The sequence below is a fragment of the Trachemys scripta genome, chromosome 16 (genome assembly GCF_013100865.1).
Source record: "Trachemys scripta elegans isolate TJP31775 chromosome 16, CAS_Tse_1.0, whole genome shotgun sequence".
Lineage (NCBI taxonomy): Eukaryota > Metazoa > Chordata > Testudines > Emydidae > Trachemys > Trachemys scripta.
The window spans coordinates 6004263-6032085 of record NC_048313.1 but is presented as its reverse complement, the minus strand read 5'-3'; the positions used below and the strand labels follow the sequence as shown (position 1 = coordinate 6032085).

The following is a 27823-nucleotide window of genomic DNA, read 5'->3' as shown; positions in this document are numbered from 1 at the left end:
TGCTCACCTAGGACAGGTCCCGTCCCTGCTCACTGCCTCAGTTTCCCTAGCTAGATGAAGATACTGACCAGCCTCGCAAAGGCTTGGCAATGCATGCCGCTGCCTTCCACCTTAAAGGGGATGAAGATACAACAGACCAGCGCTAAGTGCTGTCAAGTGGCCCCCTTTAATGAGACTAATTGGTGCATGTCCCCCAGGCTCCAGGCCTCTCCCCACCAGGCCGGGATCAGCTCCAGGGCAGGTCCTGCTCCTCGGGAGTTGTCACCGCAGGGGAAGCATCGGGGCCGATCTACGCTGGGAGCTCACATCTGCATGACTACGTCTCTCAGGGGGTGTGTGAAAACTCCGCACTCTTCAGAGACGGAGTTAAGCTGGCCTAACCCCTGGTGTAGACAGCGCTACGCCGTTGGGAGAATTCTCCCACCAGCCTGGCTGCCGCGTCTCGGAGCACTGTAGTGTTTTAAGCATTGACACATTGTTCAGCTCCTAACACAGGCCACGCAGCGATGCCGACAGGGCGGGGTGGCCTGGTAGTTAAGGCTGGACTGGAATTAAGGGGACCTGGTGAGGCCTCACCCAGCCTGGGACTCTCTGGCTGACCCTCACACCTCACTCAGGCCCATCTCTGAGGTCTCCTGTTGATTTTGGCCCGGGGTCTCGGGTCTGTAGCATGGGGCTCATGGCCCGTCCGTGAGTGCCCCCCCCCCGCCGCCTAAGGGGTTCACAGTTTGGCCCAAAGCAACCCCACTTTTGGGCCAGGCTTTGAACAGGGCTCAGCTCTCCAGAAAATCTGGCCACGGATTTCGGGTCCCTAACGGGTGCTGCTGAATCCTTCTCAAGTGTGAGCGGCCCACACCCTCGGCCGGCTTCCTTCCCCTCATTTCCTCCTGCCCTAGGAGTCAGCGGAGGTGTGTGAAACCAAACCAGCCCCTCCATGCAGCACCCGCCTTTACCTCCAGGGGACGTGGTGCTTTCAGAGAGTCCGAGACCACCAGGGAAGCCCGGCCGGCCATTGGTGCCTTCAGCCTGTCGCGGCGGGTTGAGCCGGAACGTGTCTCTTAGACTCCAAGGGATGGAGACTCGCCTCCGGCCACGGAGCAGTTGTACCGATGCTTTGTTTCCATCACCGCAAATGGGACGGGGGTGGAGGGTAATAGGCGCCAATATAAGAAAAAGTCCCAAAAACCGGAACTGTCCCTTTAAAAACGGGACATCTGGTCACCCTACCCCCATGGCAGGGACTGGGCAGAGGCTGGTCCTGTAAAGAGTTTTCTTTCTCAGGCTTTTAGCTGATCTCCCACCATCCTCGAGGCCTCGTGGCATTTTCCTCTGGGGCTTGGCAGCAGGGCCCCGGGGAGGCCGGGCTGGGCTCTCTGTACCTGGGGGGAGTGAAGGAGAAGGGAAACCCATAGGGAGTCTCACCCCAGCCCACAGGGAGTTTCCAGCCAGTTTGCAGCTGACCCGGGGTAGCCCTCTCTGACAGCCTGGCCTGCCGCCTCATATTCCCTTTGTCTTTCCTGCTGTGCCAGGATGGAGTCCCAGGACTTACAGACCCTGACCAAATCCCCTCGCAGCCTCCCCTTGGGTAACCTGAACAACTCGAGGCCTTTGCTCTCTGTGGTGTATGAGGCATCGTTCTTGTAGCTCTTCTGGGAGCCCTTTTCAATCGGGAGCATGCAGGCCGGGGTACGGAGCCACGGCGGGGCAGGGCAGTCCGTAACAGTGCCCGGAGAGCCCAGGAGGACACGCACCGGGTACAGCCGTCCTACGGGCGGAAGGACCATTTCCCCTGCTGTATCCACACACGTCTAGTGAGGGGCGCTGTGATGTCTCCATCACTTGGGAGCTGGATGGTCCCTCACAGGAAAGCAGGCGACGTGCAGAGAAGAAATAAAACCTTTAGCGCCTGATACTTCGTCCTCTTCCTTACATCAGTGCGACTCCACAGCTGCCAGTGGTCGCGCCCCATTCAATGGGGGAGCCAGGGGACTCCCGTGGAATTACTGCTAACACCTGGTCTGCGCTGAAAACGTATCCCAGCGTACATTGGTGAGGGGTGTGAAACCGCCCAGCCCCTAGCCGGCATAGCTCTGACACCGAAACCCGCCGTGTAGACCCAGCTGTGTGGATGGAAGAGGGCTTCTGCCGGCACAGCTGACATGGTTCAGGAAGGCGGTGTTCTCACACAGCAGACCTCCTCTGTCTGTCAGCGGATGCTGTGTCTCCGCTAGGGGGCTCTGCCTGATCCCCAGCTGGTGTCAATGGGCCGTAGCTCGATTGGAGTCAATGGGGCCAGATCCCAGCTGGGGTCAATGGGCCGTAGCTCCATTGGAGTCAATGGGCCAGATCCCAGTTGGGGTCAATGGGCCGTAGCTCCATTGGAGTCAATGGGCCAGATCCCAGCTGGTGTCAATGGGCCGTAGCTCCATTGGAGTCAACGGGTCAGATCCCAGCTGGGGTCAATGGGCCATAGCTCCATTGGAGTCAATGGGACCAGATCCCAGCTGGGGTCAATGGGCCATAGCTCCATTGGAGTCAACGGGCCAGATCCCAGCTGGGGTCAATGGGCCATAGCTCCATTGGAGTCAATGGTCAGATCCCAGCTGGTGTAAACTCTCATAGCTCCACTGCCGTCACTGGAGCTCCAGCGCTCTAGACCAGCTCAGGATCAGGGCGTAGGTGTGTAAAGTGACTGGTTAAAAATAACCTTCACCTGCAGGTAAATTAGTAACTGCTCACTGAGCCGCCGCTCCCTCCCGCCCGCTGGGGAATGGGACGAGGAGACTGGGGGAGGGCGGCCGTATTGGATCCCTCTGCCACCAAAGCCAGGAACAGAAATCCACATTTAGGCACCGAACTAAAGTCTCGCTCCAAAGCCCCCCGGAGCCAGCGGTTCTCCTTCCACCCTGGGAGCTGTGCATCAGGTCCCCTAGGTGCTCTGCTAGCCCGGGGCTGAGCTCTCCCGGCTCCAGTCAAGCCAATGGGCAAGGTGGACGCTCAGCACGTGCAGAACACAAGAGCCCCTCTGAACGGCCCTTCAAGTGCAGCATCCCGGCTCCAGCCCTGGGGCTGGGACCGAAGTAAGAAAGTGCAGCTCATGCCCCTGAATGGGTGATGGTGGGGTAACCTGCCTCCAGGGGATGTGACCTTCGGGCCCCTCCGGCGCCTGGGAACAGGAAGGGTTAGAGCTAAAAAAATCCTGACTGACGTTCTCACCCTCTGCGTAAGTGTCGGGTCCTCACGTGAATCCTGCTCCGTTCCTGGCCCGGCTGCTGTCCTGTGGTGGGGAGTTCTGCAGGCTCACGGGACGTGGGCTCAGCTTGTCAAAAGAGCCCAGAGCCCACGGAGAGCAATGGAGCATCCCTCTTCCCCCCCACCCCATGGGGAGCAATGGAGCATTCCCTCTTCCCGTGGGGAGCAATGGAGCATTCCCTCTCCCCGCTTCCCCCCTACCCCCCCTCTTCTTTTCTCATCTGTACTGCTGATTTAATCCCCCCCAATGGAAAGCCAGTGGGGGGAGCGAGCACAGGACGGGAGTTAGGAGCCTGGCTCTAGGGATTTCCTTACACACACATACCCTGAACTCTCCCATCAACCCCCTCCTGGTGTGGTCAAACCAACCAAGATGAAGAACATACCAAGAACCAAGAATATACCAACATGTCATCTGAAGGTTTGAGTGCTGTATCAACATCTGACCAGCCCAAAGCACAAATCCAGTGACCTACTGAAGAAACAGCATCTCCGCAACCTTCCCGATGTTTGTCGGTCAAACATTGCCCATTTATTGAAGTCACAAAAGATGGCTGGCTGGTGCACCTCTTGCAAAACAGGTTTCAGAGGGGTAGCCGTGTTAGTCTGTGTCAGCAAAAAGAACAGGAGTCCTTGTGGCACCTTAGAGACTAATTTATCTGGGCATAAGCTTTCGTGGGCTAAAACCCACTTCATTGGCTGCAAAACACCAAGCCTCTGGACTGCATGGATATGCAGAAAGCCAATCACTGTCACGGGCAATTTTAGAAGTACTTTATGAGGCCGTTAAGAATGCTGGAAACACGACACCGTTTATGCAAACAGGGCTGTCGCATCATTCTTCCTATTTACCACACCCTACAAACTGGAGGCCAACGTTAAATGCATTGACACTTGTTAACCCTGGAGTTAGACACTGGTTCCAAACAAGACCCGCAAAAGCTCACTAGCTTTCTGCAAGAAACTTAACTGACTGGTTAGAAGCATGTGATGCGACACTGAAAGACTTAGCAGTGGAAAAAGCGAAGGACTCTCTTGCCCCGTTCAGAAAATGTGCCTACGTGGTGATGTATCAGAGGGGTAGCCGTGTTAGTCTGAATCTGTAAAAAGCAACAGAGGGTCCTGTGGCACCTTTGAGACTAACAGAAGTACTGGGAGCATAAGCTTTCGTGGGTAAGAACCTCACTTCTTCAGATACGTGGTGATGAATGCACTGATGCAAATGGGGATCAAGTATTAAGTCATTGCGTGCGTTATTTTGATGTCAGTGGTAAGCCAATAGATGCATTTCTACATGTTCAGTTTATAGAAGACACATCGGCTGCATCTGTGACAACCCACATCTTAGAAGAGTTAAATGCTTGTCAATGGGACCCCCAAACCGATGGCTGCTTGTGCGTTTGATGGAGCTACAAACTTCTCTGGAAGACATGGTAAAGTAGAAGTTTTGCTCAGAGAAAAGTGTAACCCGCATCTCTCCTATACACACTGCAGAGGCCCGCTTAACTTCAGTACCCGGAAAGAGAATGGGGCAAATATTAAAGCAATCCCTTTGCAAACACCTAGAAGATAATAAGGTGATAAGTAACAGTCAGCATGGATTTGTCAAGAACAAAGCATATCAAAGCAACCTAATACCTAGGGCCCTACCAAATTCACGGTCCGATTTGATCAATTTCATGCCCAAAGGGTTTTTTAATTGGTCAGTTTCACGTTTTCCGATGTTTACATCTGAAATTTCATAGTGCTGTAACTGTGGAGGTCCTGACCTGACAGAGGACCATGGGGGTCACAAAGCTGTTGCAGGGGGGTCGCGGGATTGCCACCCTCACTTCTGCACGGCCTTCAGAGTTTCCTGCAGTCGGGGGAGGTTCCCAGAGGTGGGTTTGATCTCCTCTGTACTGCCGGGGGCTCCTAGCTGCTAGTCCCAGCTAGGCGAGGGAGGGATAGGACCTTCCTCTTCCCCTGCATGGCTCTCAGGGGGAGATCAGACCCAACTCCGGGTACCTCCCCTGCCTGCAGGAAGCTCCGTGTCGGAGCTGCCTTCAGAACTGGATTCTGAAGAGCTGCGGTGCTTCCTGCAGCCGTAGGAGGTACCCAGAGAGGGGTCTGATCTCTCCTCGAAAGTGGCCATGCAGGGGAAGACGAAGGTCCTGTTCCCCCCAGCCCAGCAGACTAGCAGCTGGAGCCCAGTGAATGGTAGGAGCCCCCTGCTGTGACGCCCCCAGCTCTGCCCATCCCTCTTCCCTCCAATAGCTAGATTTCACGGGGGTGGTCTGATTTCATGGTCCGTGAAATGTTTTACATGTCCAGGAATTTGGTAGGGCCCTGCTAATAGCTTTCTTTGACAGGATAACAAGTCTTGTGGATGGGGGGAAGCGGTAGATATGGTCTATCTTGACTTTAGTAAGGCTCTTAATACTGTCTCACATGACCGCCTCACAAACAAACTAGGGAAATACAACCTAGATGGAGCTACTATAAGGTGGGTGCATAACTGGTTGGAAAACCATTCCCAGAGAGTAGTTATCGGTGGTTCACAGTCATGCTGGAAGGACATAACAAGTGGGGTCCCACAGGGATCGGTTCTGGGTCCGGTTCTGTTCAATATCTTCATCAATGATTTAGATAATAGCATAGAGAGTCCACTTGCGGATGATACCAAGCTGGGAGGGGTTGCAAGTGCTTTGGAGGAGAGGATTAAAATTCAAAATGATCTGGACAAACTGGAGAAATGGTCTGAAGGAAATAGGATGAAATTCAATACGGACAAATGCAAAGTGCTCCACTTAGGAAGGAACAATCAGTTGCACACGTACAAAATGGGAAATGAGTACCTAGGAAGGAGTACTGCGGAAAGGGACCTGGGGGGTCATAGTGGATCACAAGCTAAATATGAGTCAAAAGTGTAACACTATTGCAAAAATAGCAAATATCATTCTGGGATCATAGAATCATAGAATATCAGGGTTGGAAGGGACTTCAGGAGGTCATCTAGTCCAACCCCCTGCTCAAAGTAGAACCAATCCCCAACTAAATCAAATGTATTAGCAGGAGTGTTGTAAGCAAGACACGAGAAGTAATCCTTCCGCTCTACTCCACTCTGATATGGCTTCAACTGGAGTATTGTGTCTAGTTCTGGGCACCACATTTCAGGAAAGATGTGGACAAATTGGAGAGAGTCCAGAGGAGAGCAACAAAAATGATTAGAGGTCTAGAAAACATGACATACAAGGAAAAATTGAAAGAATTGGGTTAGGTTGTTACAAGGAGAAGGGAGAAGAATTGTTCTTAACCTCTGAGGATAGGCCAAGAAGCAATGGGCTTAAATTGCAGCAAGGGCGGTTTAGGTTGGACATTAGGAAAAACTTCCTGACTGTTGAGGTGGTTAAGCACTGGAATAAATTGCCTGGGGAGGTTGTAGAATCTCCATCATTGGGGATTTTTAAGAGCAGGTTGGACAAACACCTGTCTGGGATGGTCTGTATAATACTTAGTCCTGCCATGAGTGCAGGGGACTGGACTAGATGATCTCTGGAGGCCCCTTCCAGTCCTATGATTCTATGATCTACTCAACAAGCACTAGTACAAGCTGCAAAATCTTCAAAATACATTTAAAAAGCCACAAATTTAATGTCTTCATTAGTCTCTTTTTTTCAACTGAAGTCCAAAAGGACCGAATGTCTTGGAAGAAATAGAAGATGCTCCGGGTTTGACGTTCAAATCAATCCAACCCGAGAAAACCAGCTGGCTTTCTCATGAGTGATCCTTGGCCGTTGTCTTAAAATGACTGCCACTGTTATTGCTGGCTTTAGAAAGTATCTACCTAGGTGGGACGGATCTCAGTAGTGAGGCTGGTGGACTCCTTTGGTACTACGTTCAGAGAAGACTATCCCCATTCTCTCTCTTGTAAGTCTACTGTTAAAACCAACTTGGGTCATTAAACAATGCCATCCAGGCATCTGCTAAAACAGTAGTAGACCTTTGTCCAGCAATAGAAGTTACCCCTGGATCAATCCGAGAGCTATCCATTGAAAATGTACTGGAAGATGCAAAGACTTCAGTCCAGAAGTTGACTAATGAAGGCATTTATATTGACTCCTTAAGTGAAGAGGACAAGAAGTATTTGTTAAGCCAGCTGAAAAAGTACGACAGACTTGATTCTTACAAATCCACAACAGTGACTTCTGGATTCTACTCAGGGTACGTCTACACTTACCGGAGGGTCCGGCGGCAGGCAATCGATGTTCTGGGATCGATCCCGGAAGTGCTCGCCGTCGACGCCGGTACTCCAGCTCGGCGAGAGGAGTACGCGGCATCGACGGGGGAGCCCCCCTGCCGCGCGGTAAGTTCGGACTAAGGTACTTCGAATTCAGCTACGTTATTAACGTAGCTGAATTTGCGTACCTTAGTCCGAAGTGGGGGGTTAGTGGGGACCAGGCCTCAGCATCTAACTAGCTTTTACAGATCCCTGTCTTATAAAATATCGACCGTGGAGTGGCGTGAGGCACTACCAGCAATGGGGCTGCCATGTGCTCAGGACAGACTAGAGAATTTGAACAGAGCGGAATATCATAGGATGAATGAATGAAGATTTGACTTCAACTTCTTTATCATCGCTAGTGGCTTGACCTGATCTTCGCGCTCGGTTTCCTGGGATGAACGAAGTAGGAATTCATCTCTTGCTACTCCCTGTCACAACAGCCAGAGTTGAATGTCTTTTTCCTCATTTTTGAGTTCTGAAAGAAGTGGCCTTCTGCCTGATCACGTGAATGAACTAATGAGCATATCAATTGAGGGACTGGAAGTACCGGATACACAAGAAGCCACCAAAGATGAACGCACTGCTTCCGAGAAGTTCATTAACAGAGTTGTGCAAAATTATAACCAGAAATCAAGAAGGATGTAGATGTAGTGCTCCATAGAAAACTTGATTTGTGTGATGATTTTAAAACATGAGTTAAATCTAATAAAATGCTCATGAAACATTTTTTAACATTTGCTGTGGTGCCATTCAACCCACCTTCACCCTCACGGTCTCACCCGCTGGCCCTCGCCCCCCTGTAAATTCGACCCTCCCCCCCATTCAGTTCCTGGGGGAAACACTGCTTGGCTTCAGCCCCTGATCTTGGCATAAGTCAGTTGCGCACTAAGGGTTTTGTGACCCAGCGGTAAAGGGCCCAGGGGACTGGCCACAGGCTGAGAGTCACAACTCCTGGAGGGCATTCCCAGCTCTGCCTCCCTGTGGAAGCCTGGGCGAGTTACGCCTGAGCGGCGTGCCTCAGTTTCCCCATGCCAACCCCCCTTTGTGACACTGCAAGGTACCTATGAAAAAAATGCAGCAACAACATCTATCTAGTACTGGCAACATCTTTCTTTCTTTCTCAGACACAAGCCCCCTCCGCCCTGGCAAGGGTTAATATAAATTGACTTCACCTCCGAGACTGGCACCTGCACTGCCCAATGAGAGCCCCTGCGGCACCCCCACCCCCGGGCACCGGCTCTGCGCGACTGGTCCGCACCGTGCGCCCTGGGCGAGGTGCCTTGGGGAGGTGCCGGGCTCTGGCGGGACGTGCTACTGAGCTGCCGCGGGGAGGGATAGAGCCGGATCCCGGCGAACTCCAGCGCCCCCCCCCACACACACACACACCCCAACTCTCTTGCATCAATCCACCCCCGCCCCTTCCCCAGTCACCCACGCGCTGCCAGCTCCAGCCGGGCGGGGGAGAGCGCCCCTTTAAACTTCGCTGCGCGCCCGGGGCGGCGGGGCTCCGGGATGGAGGCTGCGGGCGCAAGGCGGCGCTTGGCCGGAGCGCACAGGTAAGGGGCTGCTTGCGCCGGGGGGCGCCGAGGATCCGGGGAGCGCTGGGGAGCCGGGGGGCGCTGGGAAGTTCGGGGGGCGCCGAGGAGCCGGGGGGCTCAGAGGATCAGAGGAGCGCTGTTGAGTTCCGGGGACGCTGGGGAACCGGGGGGCGCCGAGGAGCCGGGAAGTGTTGGGGAGTGCGGGGGGGCGCCGAGGATCCGGGGGACGCTGGGGAGTTCGGGGGCGCCGAGGATCCGGGGGGNAGTCCCGGGGACGCGGGGGACCCGGGGGGCGCCGGGGAGCCGGGAAGTGTGGGGGAGTGCCGGGGGGGGCGCCGAGGATCCGGGGGACGCTGGGGAGTTCGGGGGCGCCGAGGATCCGGGGGGTGCTGGGGAGTCGGGGGCGCCGGGGATCCGGGGGGGGCGGGGGGGTTGGGGGGCGCCGAGGATCGGGGGGTGTTGGGGAGTCGGGGGCGCCGAGGATCCGCGGGGTGCTGGGGAGTTCGGGGGGCGCCGAGGATCCGGCGGGTGCTGGGGAGTTCAGGGGGAGCCGAGGATCCGGGGCGCGCTGGGGACTTCGGGGGGCGCTGGGGACTTCGGGGGACCGTGCAGCGGGATCGCTTCTGCAGGGCTCTAGGGGGTTAGCAGGGCTCGGGCAGTCTGCGCTCCCACCCGCATCTCTTTAGCACAGTTAAATCCAGCCCAGGGACCTGAGAGACACTAGGTTACACTTCCCTCCCTGAGGTCCTGGTCTCTGTCCACAAGGGGCCATCCGGATTGGGATCCCCATTTCCATCAGGGGCCATCTGGAACGTGGTCTCTGTCCACAGGGATCATCCCGGATTCTGGTCTCTGTGTATGGGTCAGTTTGGATCTGGATCCCCATTTCCAGCAGGAGCATCAGAAATCTGGTCTGTGTACCTAGGGATCAATCCAGATTCTGGTCTGTGTACACAAGAAGCAATCCGGATTCTGGTCTCTGTATGGGACAGTTCGGATCTGGATGCCTGTTTCCAGATGGGGCTCTCTGGACCCTGGTCTCTGTACACAGGGATCAATTCAGATTCTGGTCTCTGTCTATGGGTCAGTTTGGATCCGGATCCCCATTTCCAGCAGGGATCATCTGGACTCTGCTCTCTGTACACAAAGATCTGTCCGGATTCTGGGCTCTGTCCATGGTCAGTTTGGATCCGGATCCCCATTTCCAGCAGGGGCCACCTGGATTCTCGTCTCTGCGTACAGGGAGGTCAGTTCAGATTCTGATCTCATTTCACACGGGGCTTAATCAAGTTTTGGATCGTGGCTCTCCCCAGGGTGGAGATGAACTCTTCTGTCAGCTTCCCCTGGCTGCAGTCCAGAATAGCTCCCTTGACACAAGCGGTGCTACTGCAGGTCAATGAGATCTAGGTTGGGCCCCACTGGTGTTTAATTTAAAGGGGTGCACTTCCAGAAAAGAGAGCTTCCATTTATGGGCCAGAGCCGTGGCTGAGGGGTTGGGGGCACTGGCTGGGTGGGGATGGGGAGGGTTGAAGAATGGGGGATGGAGGGTCTCCCAACCCAGCACCCCCATCTGGGCCCTCGCCCTGTGTGGCATGGGGAGGCATGTGGGCAGGGGCTGGGGGGCACAGTTGTGGGAAGCTTGCCCCCGCATTAGCCTGGCCTTCTCTGGGACTGTCAACCAGGCACTGCTGCCCAGTGCCGGCCACCCTGTGGGAGCCCCGAGCTGGGTTTGGAGAGGGAGCGTTGGGCTGGGCCGTGATGGCTTTGCTGGCTGGGGACGGGCGGGAGTTTCACCTCGAGGAGGCCCAGAGTCAAGAGCTGGATCGTGCTTCATTTGCCCCCCTGCAGATGCCCACAGAGCTCAGACACGGCAAGGCGGCCCGTGGGGCGAGACCCAGACCAGATTAGAATTCACTGCCAAAACCTGAATATCCCGGCTCAGGCATGGGGGGGTCAGACGCCTCCGGAGAGGCAGGGCCCCCCAGATCCCGGCACCCACTCAAATGCCAGGAGAGACCCCGCAAGAAAGACGAGACTAGAACCTTTGCCTTGCAGTCAGCGGAGTTCCTCTGGCTTTACACCAGCATCGGGCCCAGAGCAGAATCGAGCCCCCACTCAGCTTCCTGGCCCTTGCTGTCCATTAGTGTAATGGGGACGGGTGCCCAGGACTGGGCGGGGGAGCGCTCGGCGCTTGGCTCCCATTCCCAATTGCAGCTGGGCTTTTTAATCAAATCACAATGTTTTTATTTAGTTTATAAATGAGGAGAACGGTAGCAGCAGAACGCGGCTATGCCAGGGGGCCAACGCCGGGCTGGCCGGGGTTCAGCAACGAGCCGTGTATGAAAGAGACTGAGACCAGAGCAGGGCTGGGAACAGAACCCAGGAGTCCTAGCACCCAGCCCCCCTGCTTTGACCAGTAGACCCCACGCCCCTCCCAGACCTCAGAAGAGAACCCAGGAGTCCCAGCTCCCAGCCCCCTCTGCTCTGACTACTAGTCCCCACTCCCCTCCTGGAGTAGAACCCAGGAGTCCTGACTCCCTGTGCAGTGCCACGTCCGCCCAGACCACGTTGTCAGACCTTCACCCCCAACACATGGCTGCGTGATTTGGCTGGGAGCTGGGGATCTTCACATACGGAATGGGGGGAGGGGGAGGAATCTTCCACCCCCCAGGTCTTGGTGTGAGAGGGGCTCTAAGGGCTGGAGTAGACTCTGGCCCGAACGCCCCCCAGGGGAGGGGACTGGGCAGGATTCCTCCCTAGGAGATTGACGGCTCTGATCCTTTAGAAGGAGTTGGCGGTTAGGGTGAGGGGGAATTGGTCTCTCTCTCCCCCGGGTTCCCCCCCCCCCCCCCCCCCCCCCCCCCCCCCCCCAGCTTGGCTCTCTCTGACGTGAGTGGCCGGATGCTGGGAGACGCCGAGAAGTTAACATTGATTTTTTAGCTTCCCCGGTGGCTTTTAGCCGAGTAAATATTATTGCGCAGTGTCCGGGGAGCTGGCGGGTGATTGATTAGAGACGGGAACATGGAGCAGCCGGTTTGCATGGCTGGCTCCGTGCTGCTCCTGCGGCTGATTTCCTCCACTGCCACCTCCTCAATGGTGGGGGCCTAAGAGGGGATGTAATGTCTAGTGGTTAAAGCACAGGACTGGGCATTAGGACTTCCATCCACCTCCTTATACACCCATCCATTTAGTCATCCATCTCCACACACATCCATCCATCCATCCCCACATGTACCTATCCATCCATCCCATTATACTTCTATCTGTCCATCCATCTCCATATACACCCATCCATTTATCCATCCATCTCCATACACCTCTGTGCATCCATCCAGCCATCCATCCCCACATGTACCTGTCCATCCACATCCTTATGCATCTATCTGTCCATCCATCTCCATACACATCCATCCATCCATCCATCCAGGCATCCATCCCTGTACACATCCATCCATTTATTCATGTGTCCCCATACACATCCATCCATCCATCCATCCATCCATCCATCTCCATATACACCCATCCATCCATCACCATACACATCTATCTATCCATCCACCCATCCCCTTATGTACCTGTCCATCCATCCCCTTATGTATCTATCTATTCATCCATCCCCATACATACCCGTCCATCCATCTATCCATCCATCTCCTTACACATCTATCTATGCATCCATCCCTACACAAACACATCCATCCATCTCCATGCACATCTATCTACTCATACATCCATCCGTCCATCTATTTCCTTGCACATCTATCTATTCATTCATCCACCCCATCCACATCTGTCCATCCACCTCCATCCACACCCATCCATCCATCTATCTTTCATTCATCCTTATATACACCTATCAATCTCTCCATCCCCATACGCACCCTTCGGTCTGTCTGTCTGTAGTATCTGGGGCTGTACATAGGTTAAACGTTGCAGCAAAGCCCATCGACATGGGGCCAGCAGCTGGCTGGCTTTGCTGGCACGTTCTGACCTGGGGCACGCTCTCCAGGACGCCTTCTGCTCTGCTGGCAGGGACACACTTTGCCCAACTCTCGTTGATCCCTTTTCACCCAAGCGCTTTCTGCCACTCCTTGCTGAAGCATGGGGAAGCGGGGCCTGTGGGTAGATCACCTCCCTGGCAGTCATGACAGTCCAGAGGCTAATCCCAGCGCTGGTACTCAGAGGCCGTGGGACCGCAGCAAACCACATGCCCTCTCTGTGTCTCGGTATCTCCGGCTGTACAACAGGGATAATGACCCTGACCTGGTGAAATTCCCCAAGACGCTGACGGCCCTCAGGAGATCCAGCCACTGGGACTCCGAGAAGCCTTGTCATAGAGTCCAGGTTGGAGACTGACCAAGAGCCAACTCCAGGCTAGATTAGGAGTTTGCCTGCTGCTGTCCCAGGCCCTCCCTCCTCTGATGGTTAGAACTCATCTCCTTTCCCAGCCTCTATGATTCCTGGCCAGTTAATCCCCATTTGATTCCCTGGGGTGCCCTGAACCTTTGCAAAGTGCTTTGGGATCCCCGGCGGAGATGCCACTCTCGGAGTGCCACAGGGCAAGAGGAGACAGGAGTTTCTTTGCTGTGTGCATGGTGCTTGTGTCATGGGCCATTGTCCAGGGACCCCCTGCCCTCCAGCCCGCCTCCATGGGTCACGACTCCTTCTGCTTGTGGTGAATGACCCTCCACAGGGGCCCAGGGTTTGGGGCAGGTCTGGGGCTGGTTCTTACCAGACTCGAGCCCCCCGGTCCTTGGTTCCAAGAAGAAGCAGCCATGGAGCAACTGCTCTGGGTACAGACCGATCCCTACATTCTCCCCGCTGCCCACCCAGCATCCCCGACAGCCTCCACTTGGGCCAGGCATCCCAGGGCTGCCCGGACTCTGGGTTTCCACAGGACAGACACTGGGGGGGTTGGCGTGGCCCATACTAGGGGAAGAGGGTCTTTGCCCCTCATGTGTGGCTGCTGCACTGTTTCTAGGTCAGCTCTAGCAGCCAACTCTGGGGCTTGGCTCTTCAGTTCTGCAGCAGGGATGTTCAGCACAGGGGGTTGCAGGTTCAAACCCCGCTGTCAGCCCAAACAGGGCCACCGCTGGGTCTCCAGCCGCCTTTGGTGCTTTCTCCATGGGCATTCTGGGCAGGGCTGGGTCCCCTGTGTCTGCCAGTCCCAGGCAGCCCCACCCACCCGCTGCATCTCACCAGCCTATCCCGGGAGCAAAGTCCAAGGCCAGCCATGACACTCCCAATGTGTCCTGATCTCAGACAGGGCCTCTCCCGGCCAAACCCTAGGATGTGCCACTCCCTTTGCCAGCCATAATGGTATATCCTGGTGTCTGCACCAGGGGGACTAGCAGGGGCCAGACACTGTGGTCACATGCGTGGGGCACAGAGGGTCTTTGGTTTTCCCACCCCTTGGGCATCTGATCCCTTTAGAGCAGTGGTTTTCAACCTGGGGTCCGCAGCCCCTGTGTCTAAGATTTCCAAAGGGGTCTGCACCTCCATTCGAAATATTTTAGGGGCCCGCAAATGAAAAAAAGGTTGAAAACCACGGCTCTAGAGCGTCCACCCTCTATACAGGCTCCCCGCCACCAGAGGGCGACATCCCAACCACTGGGAGAGCTGCTTTTCTCCAGCAGGGGGCGTCAGCCCCAGTCAGAGCACCCTGGGGTGGGGGGACACGGTAACCGTGGGGCAGAAGCCGCTGTGGGGAGTCTGCCTGTGTAATACCCTGGCTTCCCAGCCCCCAGCCAGGGTAATGCCTGCTCTGCGAGGGACGCCTCCTGTGAGGTGCAAAACCCCAGGATATCTGGGGCGGTTCTGAGCTGGTCCAGCTGACACTGGGCACCGGACAAATTTCCCAGCACAGCTACCTTCAAAAAGGGCTGGGCAAAGCTGGCCAGGTAGCAACCCTCACTCAGGCTGCGCCTTGGCTGCTGATGGGTGAGGGTTCAAATCCCCCCTCCCTCACACGCTTGTGGGTCTGACACTGTCTGGATTCCCTCTGGGATTCATTTTCTAGCATTATTTCCAGGCCTTTGCCAAAAGGCGGGGTTGTTACAGGACAAGACCAGTGGGAGTTTGCTGGTCAACTAAGGCAGGACCCCGCTCTCCTCTCAGAGCCAGGGACAGAACCCAGGCGTCCTGATTCCCAGCCCTCCCGCTTCAACCAGTGGACCCCAGAGCCAGGGACAGAACCCAGGAGTCCTGACTCCCAGCTCCAACCCACTGGCCCCATCCCTCAGTACTAGGGAAGAAGTAAGACAAGCGGCCTAGAAGGAGATATCCCCCAGGCCAGTCCCCTCAGGCTAACAACAGGGAGTGCGAAGAAGCCAGGGAAGGGTTTGCATGGGGAAGCTGAGGTCTGGCAAATTCAGGACTGGGATGGGCTCATCGGCCTGGGAGCTGAGGGAGATTCTGGCCCATGTGACAGGGGAGGCAAAGGGAGGGTTGGTGGGGAACAGCGACGCCAGGCTGAGGCCGGCTCTTTCTTTAGGCCTGCGTTCCCCCCCCCCAGGGAGCTGGGCTCAGCAGGGCCTTTCCCCCTGACAGTGCCCGCTTGGGGGAGAGAGCGGCTTTCCGCTCCGTGGTGCAGTGGTAACCATGGTTATGTCAATGCCAGCCATTCCAAGGCAGAGAGACTCTGGTCTCTTGTTGGGGCAGTGGAGTAGCGCTGGGGGTCAACAGCCCATCAACACCGCCCAATTGGTGTGAGCTTCCCCAGGGCTGTTCCTAGAAGGGCGAGGAGCGGGCGGGCGGGGTGGGGGAGGCACGAAATTCCTGCCTCCTGCAGTCTTCGCATCCTGTCCTCAGCTGGGCTGCAGGACAGCAGTTGAGCAGCTCCTGTGCCCCACCCCAGAGGTGGCTGCATCTCAGGAACCTTATTAGGGGGACCAGATAGCAAGTGTGAAAAATCGGGACACTTTTTGGGGGGGGGTATAGTTGCCTATATAAGACAAAGCCCCTAATTTCAGGATGGTCCCCGAAACCCCTATAGACAGTTTGGGATCCTTCTAAGGGAAAACCCCTTATGGTTGTCCACCGTAGAAGCGGCCTGCTCCCCTGCCCCCAGGCCTGTCTGTGGGCTGTGTACTGGAGACACTTCCCCGCCCCCCGATCTCCCTCCCTCCGAGGGGCTTCCCCGCACTGTCAGGTCTCAGGCGCTGTATTTATCCCGGGCTCCCCGCTGAACTTCCCACCCACCCGAACCCGGCTCTCTCGGCCAGGGCCCTGGATCGCAGCAGGACGACACGTCTAATGTGCCCTATAAATAACCCCTTCCCACCAGCTGCTGCTGCCTGAGGGTTCTCACGGGAACCAGGTCCTGCTCAGGAGGGTGGGGGGAAGCAGAGGGGGTCGGAGCCCTGCTTGAGGGTGGGATCTATCTGTGCCCATCCCCATGGCATCAGCTCATGGCTTTGCTGATGGGGGATCTGTTGGAGAGGGAGGCAGGTGCCCTGGGCCTCTGCTCTGCCGTTGAGACCAGCAGGGAGCCCCATTGCCAATCCATCCGGGTTGCTTCCCCCTAGGGCGCCTCTCCCCGGGTGCACCCCGGCTCTGCTGGAGAGGGACCGAGACAACCGCCGGCGCCTGCAGGACCCCTGAGCCGGACGCCGCTAGCTGGCCTCATGTCTGCACTGCAGCTGAAGCATGTGGGAGCCTTTTACCCTCTTCCTGCTGCTTATGTCGCTCCAGGGAACAGCAGAGGTGAGACTGCACCTCAGGGTGCTCCCCCTCCCCCACGGCTGGCACTCAGCTCAGTGACCCCCCCAGGCAGCACCTCAGACCCCTGTTGTTCCATCTCGGTGCAAAACTGCACCGCAGCCAGCGCTCCTGCCCTGCTCCCCACAGCGCCCCCTGCTGGGCGAGACCAGGGCTGGAGTAGCTGGGAGCTCCTTGCACACCCAGCACTCCTGTCCCACTCCCCACAGCACCCCCTGCTGGGAGAGGCCGGGACTGGAGTAGCTGGGAACTCCCCCACAGCCAACACTCCTGCCCTGCTCCCCACAGCGCCCCCTGCTGGGAGAGGCTGGGACTGGAGTATCCAGGAAGTTGTATTTTCCTCCATGTGAGCCCTGGGGCTGCAGTCTATTCAGTGGGACAGGGACATGGCTGCACCCCGAGCCCTTTGCCCTGACTCCCATCCTGTTGCAGGCGAGCTCCTCGGAGAAATCCGCCAAGGACATGTTTGCGGCCTGGAGGCAGTACCAGCAGGAGTGTGAGCGCAGCATGGCCGAGGAGCCGGATCCCACGGGTGAGGGGAACGGGTTGTCCCTTCTGGGCCGGGGTTGGGGTGGGGCCAGCGGGTCTCATGAGTGCACCCGGCACCCACTCGTGCATCCCAGCCCCTCCTCTCGGCACAAGTTGCCATGCTTGCGAACCCATGTTGTGTGTTCTTGCATGGGGTAGCATGTTAGTGTGGTCCATGTGCATGCCTGAGCGTGATGTCTGTGTGCCCTCTTTTGCATGTGTATGCATGTGGTTGGCATGTGCATGGGGGAGCTGCCTGGATGGGGGTGGTTATGCAGGCACATTTCTATGCGTGTGTGTGATTTGCATGTGTGTCTGTGTTTGCAGAGGGAAGTTTGTGTGTGTGTGTGTGGTTTGCACAAGTGCGTGTGATTTGCGCGTGTCTGTATTTACAGAGGTGAGTTTGTGAGTGTGTGGTTTGCACATGTGCGTGTGATTTGCACGTGTCTGTGTTTACAGAGATGAGTTTGCATGTGTGAGTTACACATGTGCATGTGATTTGCACATATCTGCATTTGCAGAGGTGAGTTTGTGTGTGTGGTTTGCACACGTGTGTGTGTGATTTGCACTTATCTGTATTTACAGAGATGAGTTTGTGTGTGTGTGGTTTGCACAGGTGCATATGATTTGCATGTGTCTGTGTTTGCAGAGGCAAGTTTGTGTGAGTTGCACATGTGCACGTGATTTGCACGTTTGTGTAGGTGAGTTTGTGTGTGTGGTTTACACACATGTGCGTGACTTGCCCATGTCTGTGGACGCTTAGGCCTGCTTGCCGTGCATGGGTCACACACGTGTGAATGTGATTTGCACATGGATGCGTGCGGCCGCCCAGGCCTGCGTGACCGGCGTTTGCCCGTCTCTGTGACGTGCGAGTGTTTTAAACAGCCTCTTCTCTTCATCCCCTCCCAGGCCTGGTGTGTAACCGGACTTTTGATATGTACGCCTGCTGGGGGGACACTCTGCCCAACACCACCGCCATGGTGCCCTGCCCGTGGTACCTGCCCTGGCATCACCACGGTAAATATCCCTTCCTCCGAGGCTCGTTCCAGCCACACCCCCTTCCCATGCCTGCCCCCTCGGCCCGCCTGCTGAGACCCGCTCCCTGTCCCTGAGCTACGGGGCCCGATTCTGATCTTGCTGGAATCCAGAGTTTTGGGCCTGGGGCTGCACTGCAGAGGACCAGGCCTGCGGGTGTCAGCTCCGAGCTCAGGTCCATGCAGAGTACGGTGATGTTAACCCGCGCATCCCCACACCCCCATGACTGAGGCCGCGAGGGGGTGTGTGTCACTTTAAGGGCAGGGCAGGGACATCTGTGGGCAGTGGCGGTGTGGCTGTGGCTGACCCCCCTCCTCCCACCGCCTGCCACTTGGCTCCCTCTGGTCTCCTCCCCGGCAGTTCGTGGTGGGTTCGTGATGCGGCTCTGCGGCCCGGCTGGCCAGTGGGTGACGGACGAGTTGGGGCTGCCCTGGAGGGACCACTCGCAGTGCGAGGATCTCAGCACAGACCACCCCTTCCAGGTCAGTGCCCCTGCCGGCCAGTCCACAGGCTGCTTCCCAGCCTGGCTCCCAGCTCCTAAGCTACGTGGCTTTCTCTCCTGCTGCTCCCACCCAGCCTCCGGCTCCCTCTGTGCTCCGGCAACCCCTCCCTCTCCAGCGCTGGAGGGATCTGTTGGCTGGATGCGGCGCTGCCCGGGAAGGATCCAGCCGCCGGGTCCCCGCTCTGTTTGCAGATCAATGCCCGCGCCAGTCCCTCATTGTCCTAGCAGGGGGCGCCCTCCCCTGTAAATGCTCCGAGTGGCAGGGGTGGGGCGGAGGGAGGGGGCGAAGGAAGGGGCAAGGAGCCCGGACTTGACCCTCCGCCGCGTCCCTTTGCAGAAGCAGGTGCGGTTCCTGGAGCAGTTCCGGCTGATGTACACGGTGGGCTACTCCCTCTCGCTGGTCTCCCTGCTGCTCGCCCTGCTGCTGCTCCTGGCTTTCAGGTACTGCAGAGCCCGGGGGCACGATGGAGTTAATGGTCCAGATCCGGATGTCAGTGCAGAGGGCATGCACTGAGGTCACTCGGGATTTGCACCCAGGTCGCAAGGCAGGGTTCAGACCCGTGGGTTTTATCTGTACCATCTCCCTCTTAAAAAAGCAAGTTTCCTTTAGTAATTAAGGGCCTGATCCTGGATTTGGGCCCGATGGGATGCCGTGCCGCTCCCCAGTTTGACACTCCCTTTGCTGCAGGAGTCACTCCTGTTTGACGCTCCCTCTGCTCTTGGTTTGCTCCGTGTGGATGGGGCGCATGGAGCTGGGCCTGCAGAGTTACCCGGTGTAAAACTAGAGTAAGCGAGACTGGGATCGGGCCTGGACAGCTGCCCATTTCTGGCATTGGTCAGTTTCATTCCTGGTTAGTCAGTGTCACGCCCAGGGCCCCAGCCCAGAGCCCGGCGCTGTACAACCCAGCTGTCTTCACCCGCTGGCTCAGCGTGACTCTCGGCATAAGGGCCCAGCACTGGGTCAGTGCCCGGTGACGCTCGCCGGTAGCTGGTGTAGATGACCACAGCTGATTAGTTTCAATGCTGGAGTACGGCTGCCCTCCCATCCCCCCGACTGATGGTCCCACCCCCCTCTGCAGGAAGCTGAGATGCACCCGCAACTACATCCACGTGAACCTCTTCCTCTCGTTCATGCTGCGGGCCGTCTCCATCCTCACCCGGGACGCCCTCCTCCGCGTGCGCTTCTCCAAGGACCTGCGGCACGAGGGGGACCTCTTCCATCTCCTCGGGGACCAGGTACTGCCCGGCCCTGGGCGTCACTCCCAGAGGGGGCAGGGGGAGCAGATTCAGAGCCCCTTTCTGACCCCGGGGGGGGAATCCCTTCCCCCAGGTGGGGGCACTGCAGGGAGCACCCCGTACATCGGGGGTGAAAGCCCGGGGACCCCCAAGATCAGCAGCTAGGCAGTATGGGCCAGACCCCAACTGGCTTAAATCAGCACTGAAATTCATGGAGCCGTGTCCGCTGTGATCCAGCACCAGTGGCGTTCTGGCCTGTTTACACCCGTTCCGGACCTGGCCCCAGGCTGACCCACTCCCAGTAGGCGCCATGGACAGCAGGGTTAGGCGTGGGATCAGCGAGGTAATCCGGGGGTGGGAGGGATCCACCTGCGTATCCGTAGGGCGTCCCCACCACAGAGGAAGGGAAATTACTCAGAGCAATGAGACGAAAGGCAGTATAGGGAAACTGAGGCTGGATTCCGGGCAAAGCTTCCTGACTCGAAGATCCGTGGCGGGGGGGGGGAGTTGCCTCCCCAGGGGAAGGACTGGGAGCGTCCCCATGGGAATCTGGGCCAAGCCATGGGGGGACCGACTGTAGGGGACGCCCCTGCCCCAAGCGGGGATGGGCTGGCCGTGACCTGATGGGGCTCCTCCATCCGCCACCCTCCAGCATTCCCACCTCTCTCTGCTCCTCTCCCCCCTTTCCCCGGGGGCTCAGGCTGCCGCCGGCTGCCGCCTGGCTCAGGTCCTGACCCAGTACTGCGTCGGGGCCAACTACTACTGGCTGCTGGTGGAAGGGCTCTACCTGCACAACCTTCTTGTGCTGATGGCCATCTCGGAGGAGAGCTGCTTTGTGGGCTACCTGCTTGTCGGATGGGGTGAGTGGGGCCGCGCAGGCATGGCCGGGAGGGGGCATGATGGTGGTACTGCAATGCTCGCCATAGGGAGCCTTTTGGTGACCCTAGGCAATGCAGGCTGGGAGCTGGAATGGGCCCCAGGGTACGTCTGCATCCAGCAGCCCCCCGAAAGAATCCCCTTTAGGTGCTTGCCCCAGCCTGGCCCTGCTCTGCTGCGAAGGGCAGTGCGGGGCTCCACCCACAACTCCTGCAGTGTTTCACAGCAGGTCTCGGCATCCCGGTGGGTAACGCGCCGGAGTCCTGTCTCCACTACCACTAGCACTCCCACCAGTGTCAAAGATGCACCGACCGGAGAGGAGAGGGAAAATGCTAGAGTGTATGATGCTGTACACAGGGGGGAATCTCACGGGTGGGGCTGGAGAACAAAACCCTAACTGCTGCGTCTGTCTGTCCATCTAGGAGCTCCCATCCTGTTTGTCATTCCCTGGGTGATCATCAGATACCTCTATGAAAACAACCAGTAAGTCCGACCAGCGAAATCTCTCCGGTTCAGGGTCCAGCACAGAAAGAAAGTGCTTGGAAATCCTCGAACATGGGATGGCCTTGTCAGCGGGTCTCCAGGGAGCAGGGCGGGAAATGGGGGGTTTGGTGCCAGGAAACATTTTGAGGGGAAACATTTAAAAATCCGTTTTGTTTTCTTCAAAAACGTCCAGGTTTTCGTTGAAAATCCAAACCCTGAGGTTTAAAAAATAAACGATTTTAGGATTTCAGCCAAAATTTCTCAGCCTTCAGTTGCCAAAAACACGAGGGGGAAAATTGGCTAAAAACGAACCTTTCCATTTTGATGAAAAAGTCACTTCTTGTCCAAAAAAACCATGTCGAATCAAATGTCCCGAGCGGCTCCAGCCCGAGACAGACGCCATTTTCCCCATCCCTGTTCCACACCCATGTAAACGGGTGCGTGTGAGCTTGCTGCATTCACAGCACTTTGCGACCCCAGACCCACGCATGAGCGTCGCTTGTAGGACTTGACCCATCCATCTCTGGTGTATCAGCTAACGGGCTAATTCTGCTAGCCAGAGCGAGTAACAGCTCCGAGGTTCTTATGTGCTCCAGCCAGGGGTTCTCAACCTTTTTCTTTCTGCTATAAAAACTCCACGGCCCACCTGTGCCACAACAACCGTTTTTCTGCCCCCACTCCACCCCTTCCATGAGGCCCTGCCCCTGCCCCACCTCTTCCCACCCCTTCCCCGCCCCCATTCCAATCCCATCCCCAAAGTCCCTGCCCCACCTCTTCCCACCCCTTCCCCACCCCCATTCCAATCCCATCCCCAAAGTCCCTGCCCCAACTCCGCCCCCTCCCTGTCTCTATTCCAACTCCTTCCCCAAATCCCCGCCCCGGACCTGCCTCTTCCCCGCTTCCTCCCCTGAGCACGCCATGTTCCCGCTCCTCCCCCTCCCTTCTGGAGCATGCTAACACTGCCAAACAGCTGTTTGGCAGCGGCCGGGCAGGAAGCGCTGGTAGGTAGGCGGAGGCGCGGGGACGCGGTGCGCTCAGGAGAGGGGGAAGAGGAGGTGGAGCAGGGGAGGAGGGGAGCTTGGCTGCCGGTGGGTGCAGAGCACCCACTAATTTTTCCCTGTGGGTGCTCTAGCCCCGGAGCACCCACGGAGTCGGCGCCTATGCCACAAAGCTAAGTTGCTGAGGCTTCAACTTCAGCCCCGGATGGTAGGGCTCAGGGCCCTGCAATATTCCATGCAGTCATGCGTAGTGGGATTTGATGAGTCTAATGCCGACCATGCTTGGCGGACCCCCTGCTTGAGAACCACTGGCTCCAGCCACCTGTAGGGGTTAGGAAGGGATCCCCCCCCACCCCGATGTATTCTGGGTTTGGGGTTTTTTAATCTCCTTCCTCTGAGGCATCATGTACACAGCTGGAGATGGGAGCCTGGACTGGGTGGGCCAGGGCGACTCCGAGAATTCTCTCTCCGGTGCTTGGCTGGCTGGTCCTTGATCTCATGCTCAGGTCGGATTTGGGGTGCGGAAGGAATTTGCTCCCAGGTCAGACTGGCTGTGGCCTTGGGGGACTTTTTCCCCTTCCTTTGGGGCATGGATCGCCCAATCAATCCCCTGCCATTGGCAGGTCCCCAGTGCCCATCGGTCCCTGGTGTTCTCTGCCTGTGGCCCATGAGTGTTTAGTCTCCGGGGGGCTGTAATACTTTGATCTAACGGAAGTTGCCGGGCTTGGGGTGGGGGCGGCTGGGTGGGGTTTAGCGGCGGGTGCTCACAGGAGCTCAGGCCGGATGATCTGATGGCCCTGGTGGGGAGCAAAGGCCAGCCCTCTGCTGATCTGGGTCACAGACAGAACTGTGCTCATGGGGGGAGAGAGAAGGCTGGTGCCACCTGGGAGGTTGCTAACTCCTGTCACCACCCCACCCGGCTATGTAGGTTCCTCCCTCCCAGCCAGTTTGACGTGAGTTCGTTTTCCAGGTGCTGGGAGAGAAATGATAACATGGCCTATTGGTGGATTATCCGCTGCCCCATCCTGCTGGCCATCCTGGTGAGTTACAAACACCCACTGTTCTTCAGACAGCCAAGAGGCAGCTACTCCAGTCCTGGTCTCCCCCGGCAGGGGGCGCTGTGGGGAGCGGGGATTGGCGGTGGGGGAGCTCCCAGCTACGCCAGTCCTGGTCTCACCCAGCAGGGGGCGCTGTGGGGAGCAGGGTGGGAGCGCTGGCACCGGGGGGTGATGCTTTCTCCTCCCCATGTATAAAGCGCCACTCTCCCTCCCCTATGTAAACACCAGCCCTGCTGCAGGGGCTCCCAGCCCATCCCCAGGGCAGAGGGTACCAGTGGGGAGTGGTGCCCCCTGACCTCCCCATAGGTAACTTACTCTCTCTCCCCCAGGTTAATTTTGTCATATTCCTCCGTATCATTAAGATCCTGGTCTCCAAACTCCGGGCTCACCAGATGCGCTACACGGACTATAAGTTCAGGTAGGCAGGGGCTACCCCTCGCGGCGCCCCCAGCCGGGAGCCCCGGCTCCCTGCAGCGGCATTGACTCTGGCTCTTAGATCTGGCAAACTAAGCGTGGTGGTACCACTTCCAGTGGGACAAATCCAGGGAACAGGGCAGGGGCTCACTCGGGGTGCTCTTCTCCGACATTCAGTGCTGGCCTCAATGTCCCAGTGGGGCACTAGGGGGTGCTGTGCTGCAAGGCGGGGTGGGGGCTCCCTAGGGGGCGCTCTCCCCTCGCGGTCAGTACTGATCCCAGGGCCCCAGTGGGGAACTAGAGGGCGCTGTGCTGCAAGGCGGGGTGGGGGCTCAGAAGGGGGCGCTCTCCCCTTGCGGTCAGTACTGATCCCAGGGCCCCAATGGGACATAGGAGGCGCTGTGCTGAAGGGTGGGGTGGGAGCTCAGAAGGGGGCATTTGTGATGGGATCTCCAGCATAGGCGCTGACTCCGTGGGTGCTGAGGGGCTGCAACACCCACGGGGAAAAATTAGCGGGTGCTCCGCACCCACCTGCTGCCAAGCTCCCCCTGCCCCCACCCCCTCCTTGCCTCCTCCTCCCCCTCCCAGCGCTTCCTGCCCTCAGCCTAACAGTTGTTTGGCGGCGCTTAGGACTTTCCGGGAGGGAGGGAGAGAGGGGGAGGAGTGGGGACACGGCGCACTTGTGGGAGAAGGTGGTAAAGAGGCGGGGCAGAGGCAGGGACTTGGGAGAAGGGGATGGAATTGGGGGGGGGGGCAAGGGTGGTGCAGGAGCCAGGGGGGTTAGGGGCACCCACAGAGCAGAGGGGAAGTCGGCGCCTATGATCCCCGGGGTACAACCTGGGACTGTGGGACCGCTGTGCCCCCTTAACTCTCCACCCAGCGCTGTCTCACACAAAGCTATGCCAGTGACAAACAGCAAAACCCCTCCAGGCGCCGTGATCACTCAGCCACCAGCCTATGGAGCCTACACCCAGCCAAACTGCATGAATGCTCCCTGAGCCATTCATGAATCCTACAGAGAGAGGCACCAGCCAGTCACCCCAGCCCCCAGCCTGCCACCCCAGAAATATACCAGCATATGCGGCTCAAGATGCCCTTGGAACGTGCAAACTCATTAATTAGTTCACCACTTGCTCAAAGGGAAGTGGCCACGCACCAGCCTTTGTAATCTGAGCTGAGATTCCCCGAGTACTTCAGCCGGGAGCACACTGTTCTAGGTAAAATAGAAAACAGATTTATTAACTCCACAAAGACAGGTTTTAAATGATTATAGGTAGCAGGCAGAGAGACTTATGTTGGTTACATAAGAAATAAAGAGAAACAGAGTCTAAATTCAACAAACTATGTGAGATTTGAATCAAGCAGGGTCTCTTGATTCAATCCTAACAGACGTTACAGCTCCTCAGTACAAAGACTGGGTTCCCTTCCAGCCTGGGACCAATCTCCCCAGTTCAAAGTCTTTGTCTTCCAGATGTTGAGATCAGGGGAAGAGGCCAAGTGATCATAGAATGTCAGGGTTTGAAGGGACCTCAGGAAATCATCTAGTCCAACCCACTGCTCAACGCAGGACCAATCAATCCCCAGGTAGATTTTTGCCCCAAATCCTTAAATGGCCCCCCTCAAGGATTGAACTCACAACGCTGGGTTTAGGAGGCCAATGCTCAAACCACTGAGCTATCCCTCCCCCTGTCATTGTCCCTCTTTTATACTTTCTTCCATCTGCTAGAAAGCTCCTTGCTGTGACATGGGGGTCAGACAGTCTCCAGTGCATACCTCGGTAGTTCTCAATCTTTCCAGTCAACTGTACCCCTTTCACGAGTCTGATTGGTCTTGCGTACCCCAAGTTTCACCTCACTGAAAAAGTACTTGCTTACAAATTCAGACCTAAAAATAGAGCAGCGTCACAGCGCACTAATACTGACCAATCACCGACTCTCTCATTTTTACCATACAATTATCAAATAAATCAATTGGAATATAAATATTGTACTTACATTTCAGTGTGTATGACATAGAGCGGTACAAACCAGTCCATCATCTGTATGAAATTTAAGTTGGTACTGACTTGGCTAGCGCTTTTAATGTAGCCAGTTGTAAAACTAGGCAAACATCTAGATAAGTTGATGTACCCCCTGGAAAGCTCTGTGTGCCCCCAGGAGTACCCGTGCCTCTGGTTGAGAACCACTGGCATCAGGGCCGGATTATCTCTCCTGTGGGTGCGGGGCTATTAGATTTTGTGGGGCCCCTGTATACAAGTCTTTTTCCTAATTTAAAAGAAAATGATCACAATTATGACATCGAGGCGATTAACGCTATACTAAATTTGCCTTTTAATTAACATAAAGCCGTTCTGTGGTTACATTTCAGTCTTAAAACATGTAGAATACAGTTAAGTTAATTCAAAATAGCCTACTTCTTACCTTAGAACAGCTGATGTATTAGTTTCTTTCTGGGAGGGAGTTTGGGTGCAGGAGGGGGCTCCAGGCTGGGGCAGAGTGTTGGGATGCAGGAGAGGGTGAGGGGTGCGGGATCTGGGAGGGATTTGGTACAGGAGGGGATTCTGACCTGGGGCAGGGGGTTGGGGTGTAGGAGGGGGTGTGAGGTATAGGCTGTGGCCAGGAGGCGCTTACCACAGGTGGTTCCTGGCCGGCGGCGCAGCAGGGCTCAGGCAGGCTGCCTGCATGCTGTGGCCCCATGCCGCTGCTGGCATGTCTCTGCACGCCCCTTGGGGGAGGGAGACAGCGGGTATGATGACCAGATGTCCCGATTTTATAGGGACAATCCTGATTTTTGGGAATTTTTCTTATATAGGCTCCTATTACCCTCCACCCCCTGTCTCAATTTTTCACGCTTACTGTCTGGTCACCCTAACAGCTGGTCTCCGTGCGCTGTCCATGCCCGCAAGTGCCACCCCCGCAGCTCCCATTGGTCGGGAACCGGCCAATGGTCGCTGCGGGGACGGTGCAGGGGGTGGGGGCAGCACACTGCGCCGCTTCCCCCCCCCCCCCCCCCCGCGCCAGGGGCCACACTTCCGGGAGCGGCGTGGGGCCACGGCATGCAGGCAGCCTGCCTGAGCCCCGCTGCGCCGCTGGACTTTTAGCGGCCTGGAGATCGCGATCGACTGGCAGAGGCTCCAGGATCGACCAGTCGATCGCGATCGACGGGTTGGTGACCACTGAATTGTCTATAATTATGGATTTATGTTTGCGGGGCCACCCTTAGCCCGAGGCCCTGGGCTGCAGCCCCTAAAGCCCCGGCGTTAATCCGGCCCTGACTGGTGAACATGCCCTTTCTCAGGACCTTTTGGGAGAGTGGATTCTTCGTGATGGGCCATTAACACCTGTCTGGCCAGGGATAGATGCTCCTTTGTTGTCACTGAAAGGCCAGCTGTGGGCGTTCCCAACCTCACACCGTATTTCAGTAACACACACATAGCACTACTTCATAACTTCCCATCCGATAGGACACACAACCCAACAGGAGATGCATGTTCAACACATCAAGACTTTTAAAATGATACCTCACAAGGCGTTGCACAAAACACATCATAATCATCTCCCCATGGTGAATATGGGGGCTCCAGGGTGCTACTTGGAGGTACAGAGTGTCACAGCACTCTTCCCTGGCAGTCAGTGCTGGCACCAGAGGGGCACTAGGGGGCGCTGTGCTGCAGGGCGTGGGGCAGGAGCTCAGTACGGGGTGCTCTCCCTTCACAGTCAGTGCTGACCTTATGCCCTAGTGTGGTGCTGTGCGGCAGGGAGCCTGGCGGGGCTCGGCAGGGGGCGCTGGGCGGCAGGGGGCGCTGGGTTGCAGGGAGCCGGGCGAGGGCTCAGCAGCGGGCGCTGGGCTGCAGGGAGCAGGGTGGGGGCTCGATGGGGGACGCTGGGCTGCAGGGAGCGGGGTGGGGGCTCGGCAGGGGG

At 57.0% G+C, this 27823-nt stretch overlaps 1 protein-coding gene across 1 annotated transcript in view; it reads left to right on the top strand.

Annotated features, from left to right (window-relative positions):
* The first annotated feature begins 8842 nt into the window (after positions 1–8842).
* GIPR (gastric inhibitory polypeptide receptor) overlaps positions 8843–27823 on the top strand; it is a 27036-nt gene continuing 8055 nt past the window's right edge. The window contains exons 1-11 of the mRNA XM_034792402.1: positions 8843–9072; positions 16581–16758; positions 17206–17305; positions 18211–18318; positions 18697–18818; positions 19176–19279; positions 19918–20074; positions 20775–20934; positions 21373–21433; positions 23402–23471; positions 23819–23907. Of these exons, the coding sequence (XP_034648293.1) occupies positions 16702–16758; positions 17206–17305; positions 18211–18318; positions 18697–18818; positions 19176–19279; positions 19918–20074; positions 20775–20934; positions 21373–21433; positions 23402–23471; positions 23819–23907 (1028 nt within the window). The 5' untranslated portion in view covers positions 8843–9072; positions 16581–16701. The remainder of the gene's footprint in view (positions 9073–16580; positions 16759–17205; positions 17306–18210; positions 18319–18696; positions 18819–19175; positions 19280–19917; positions 20075–20774; positions 20935–21372; positions 21434–23401; positions 23472–23818; positions 23908–27823) is intronic.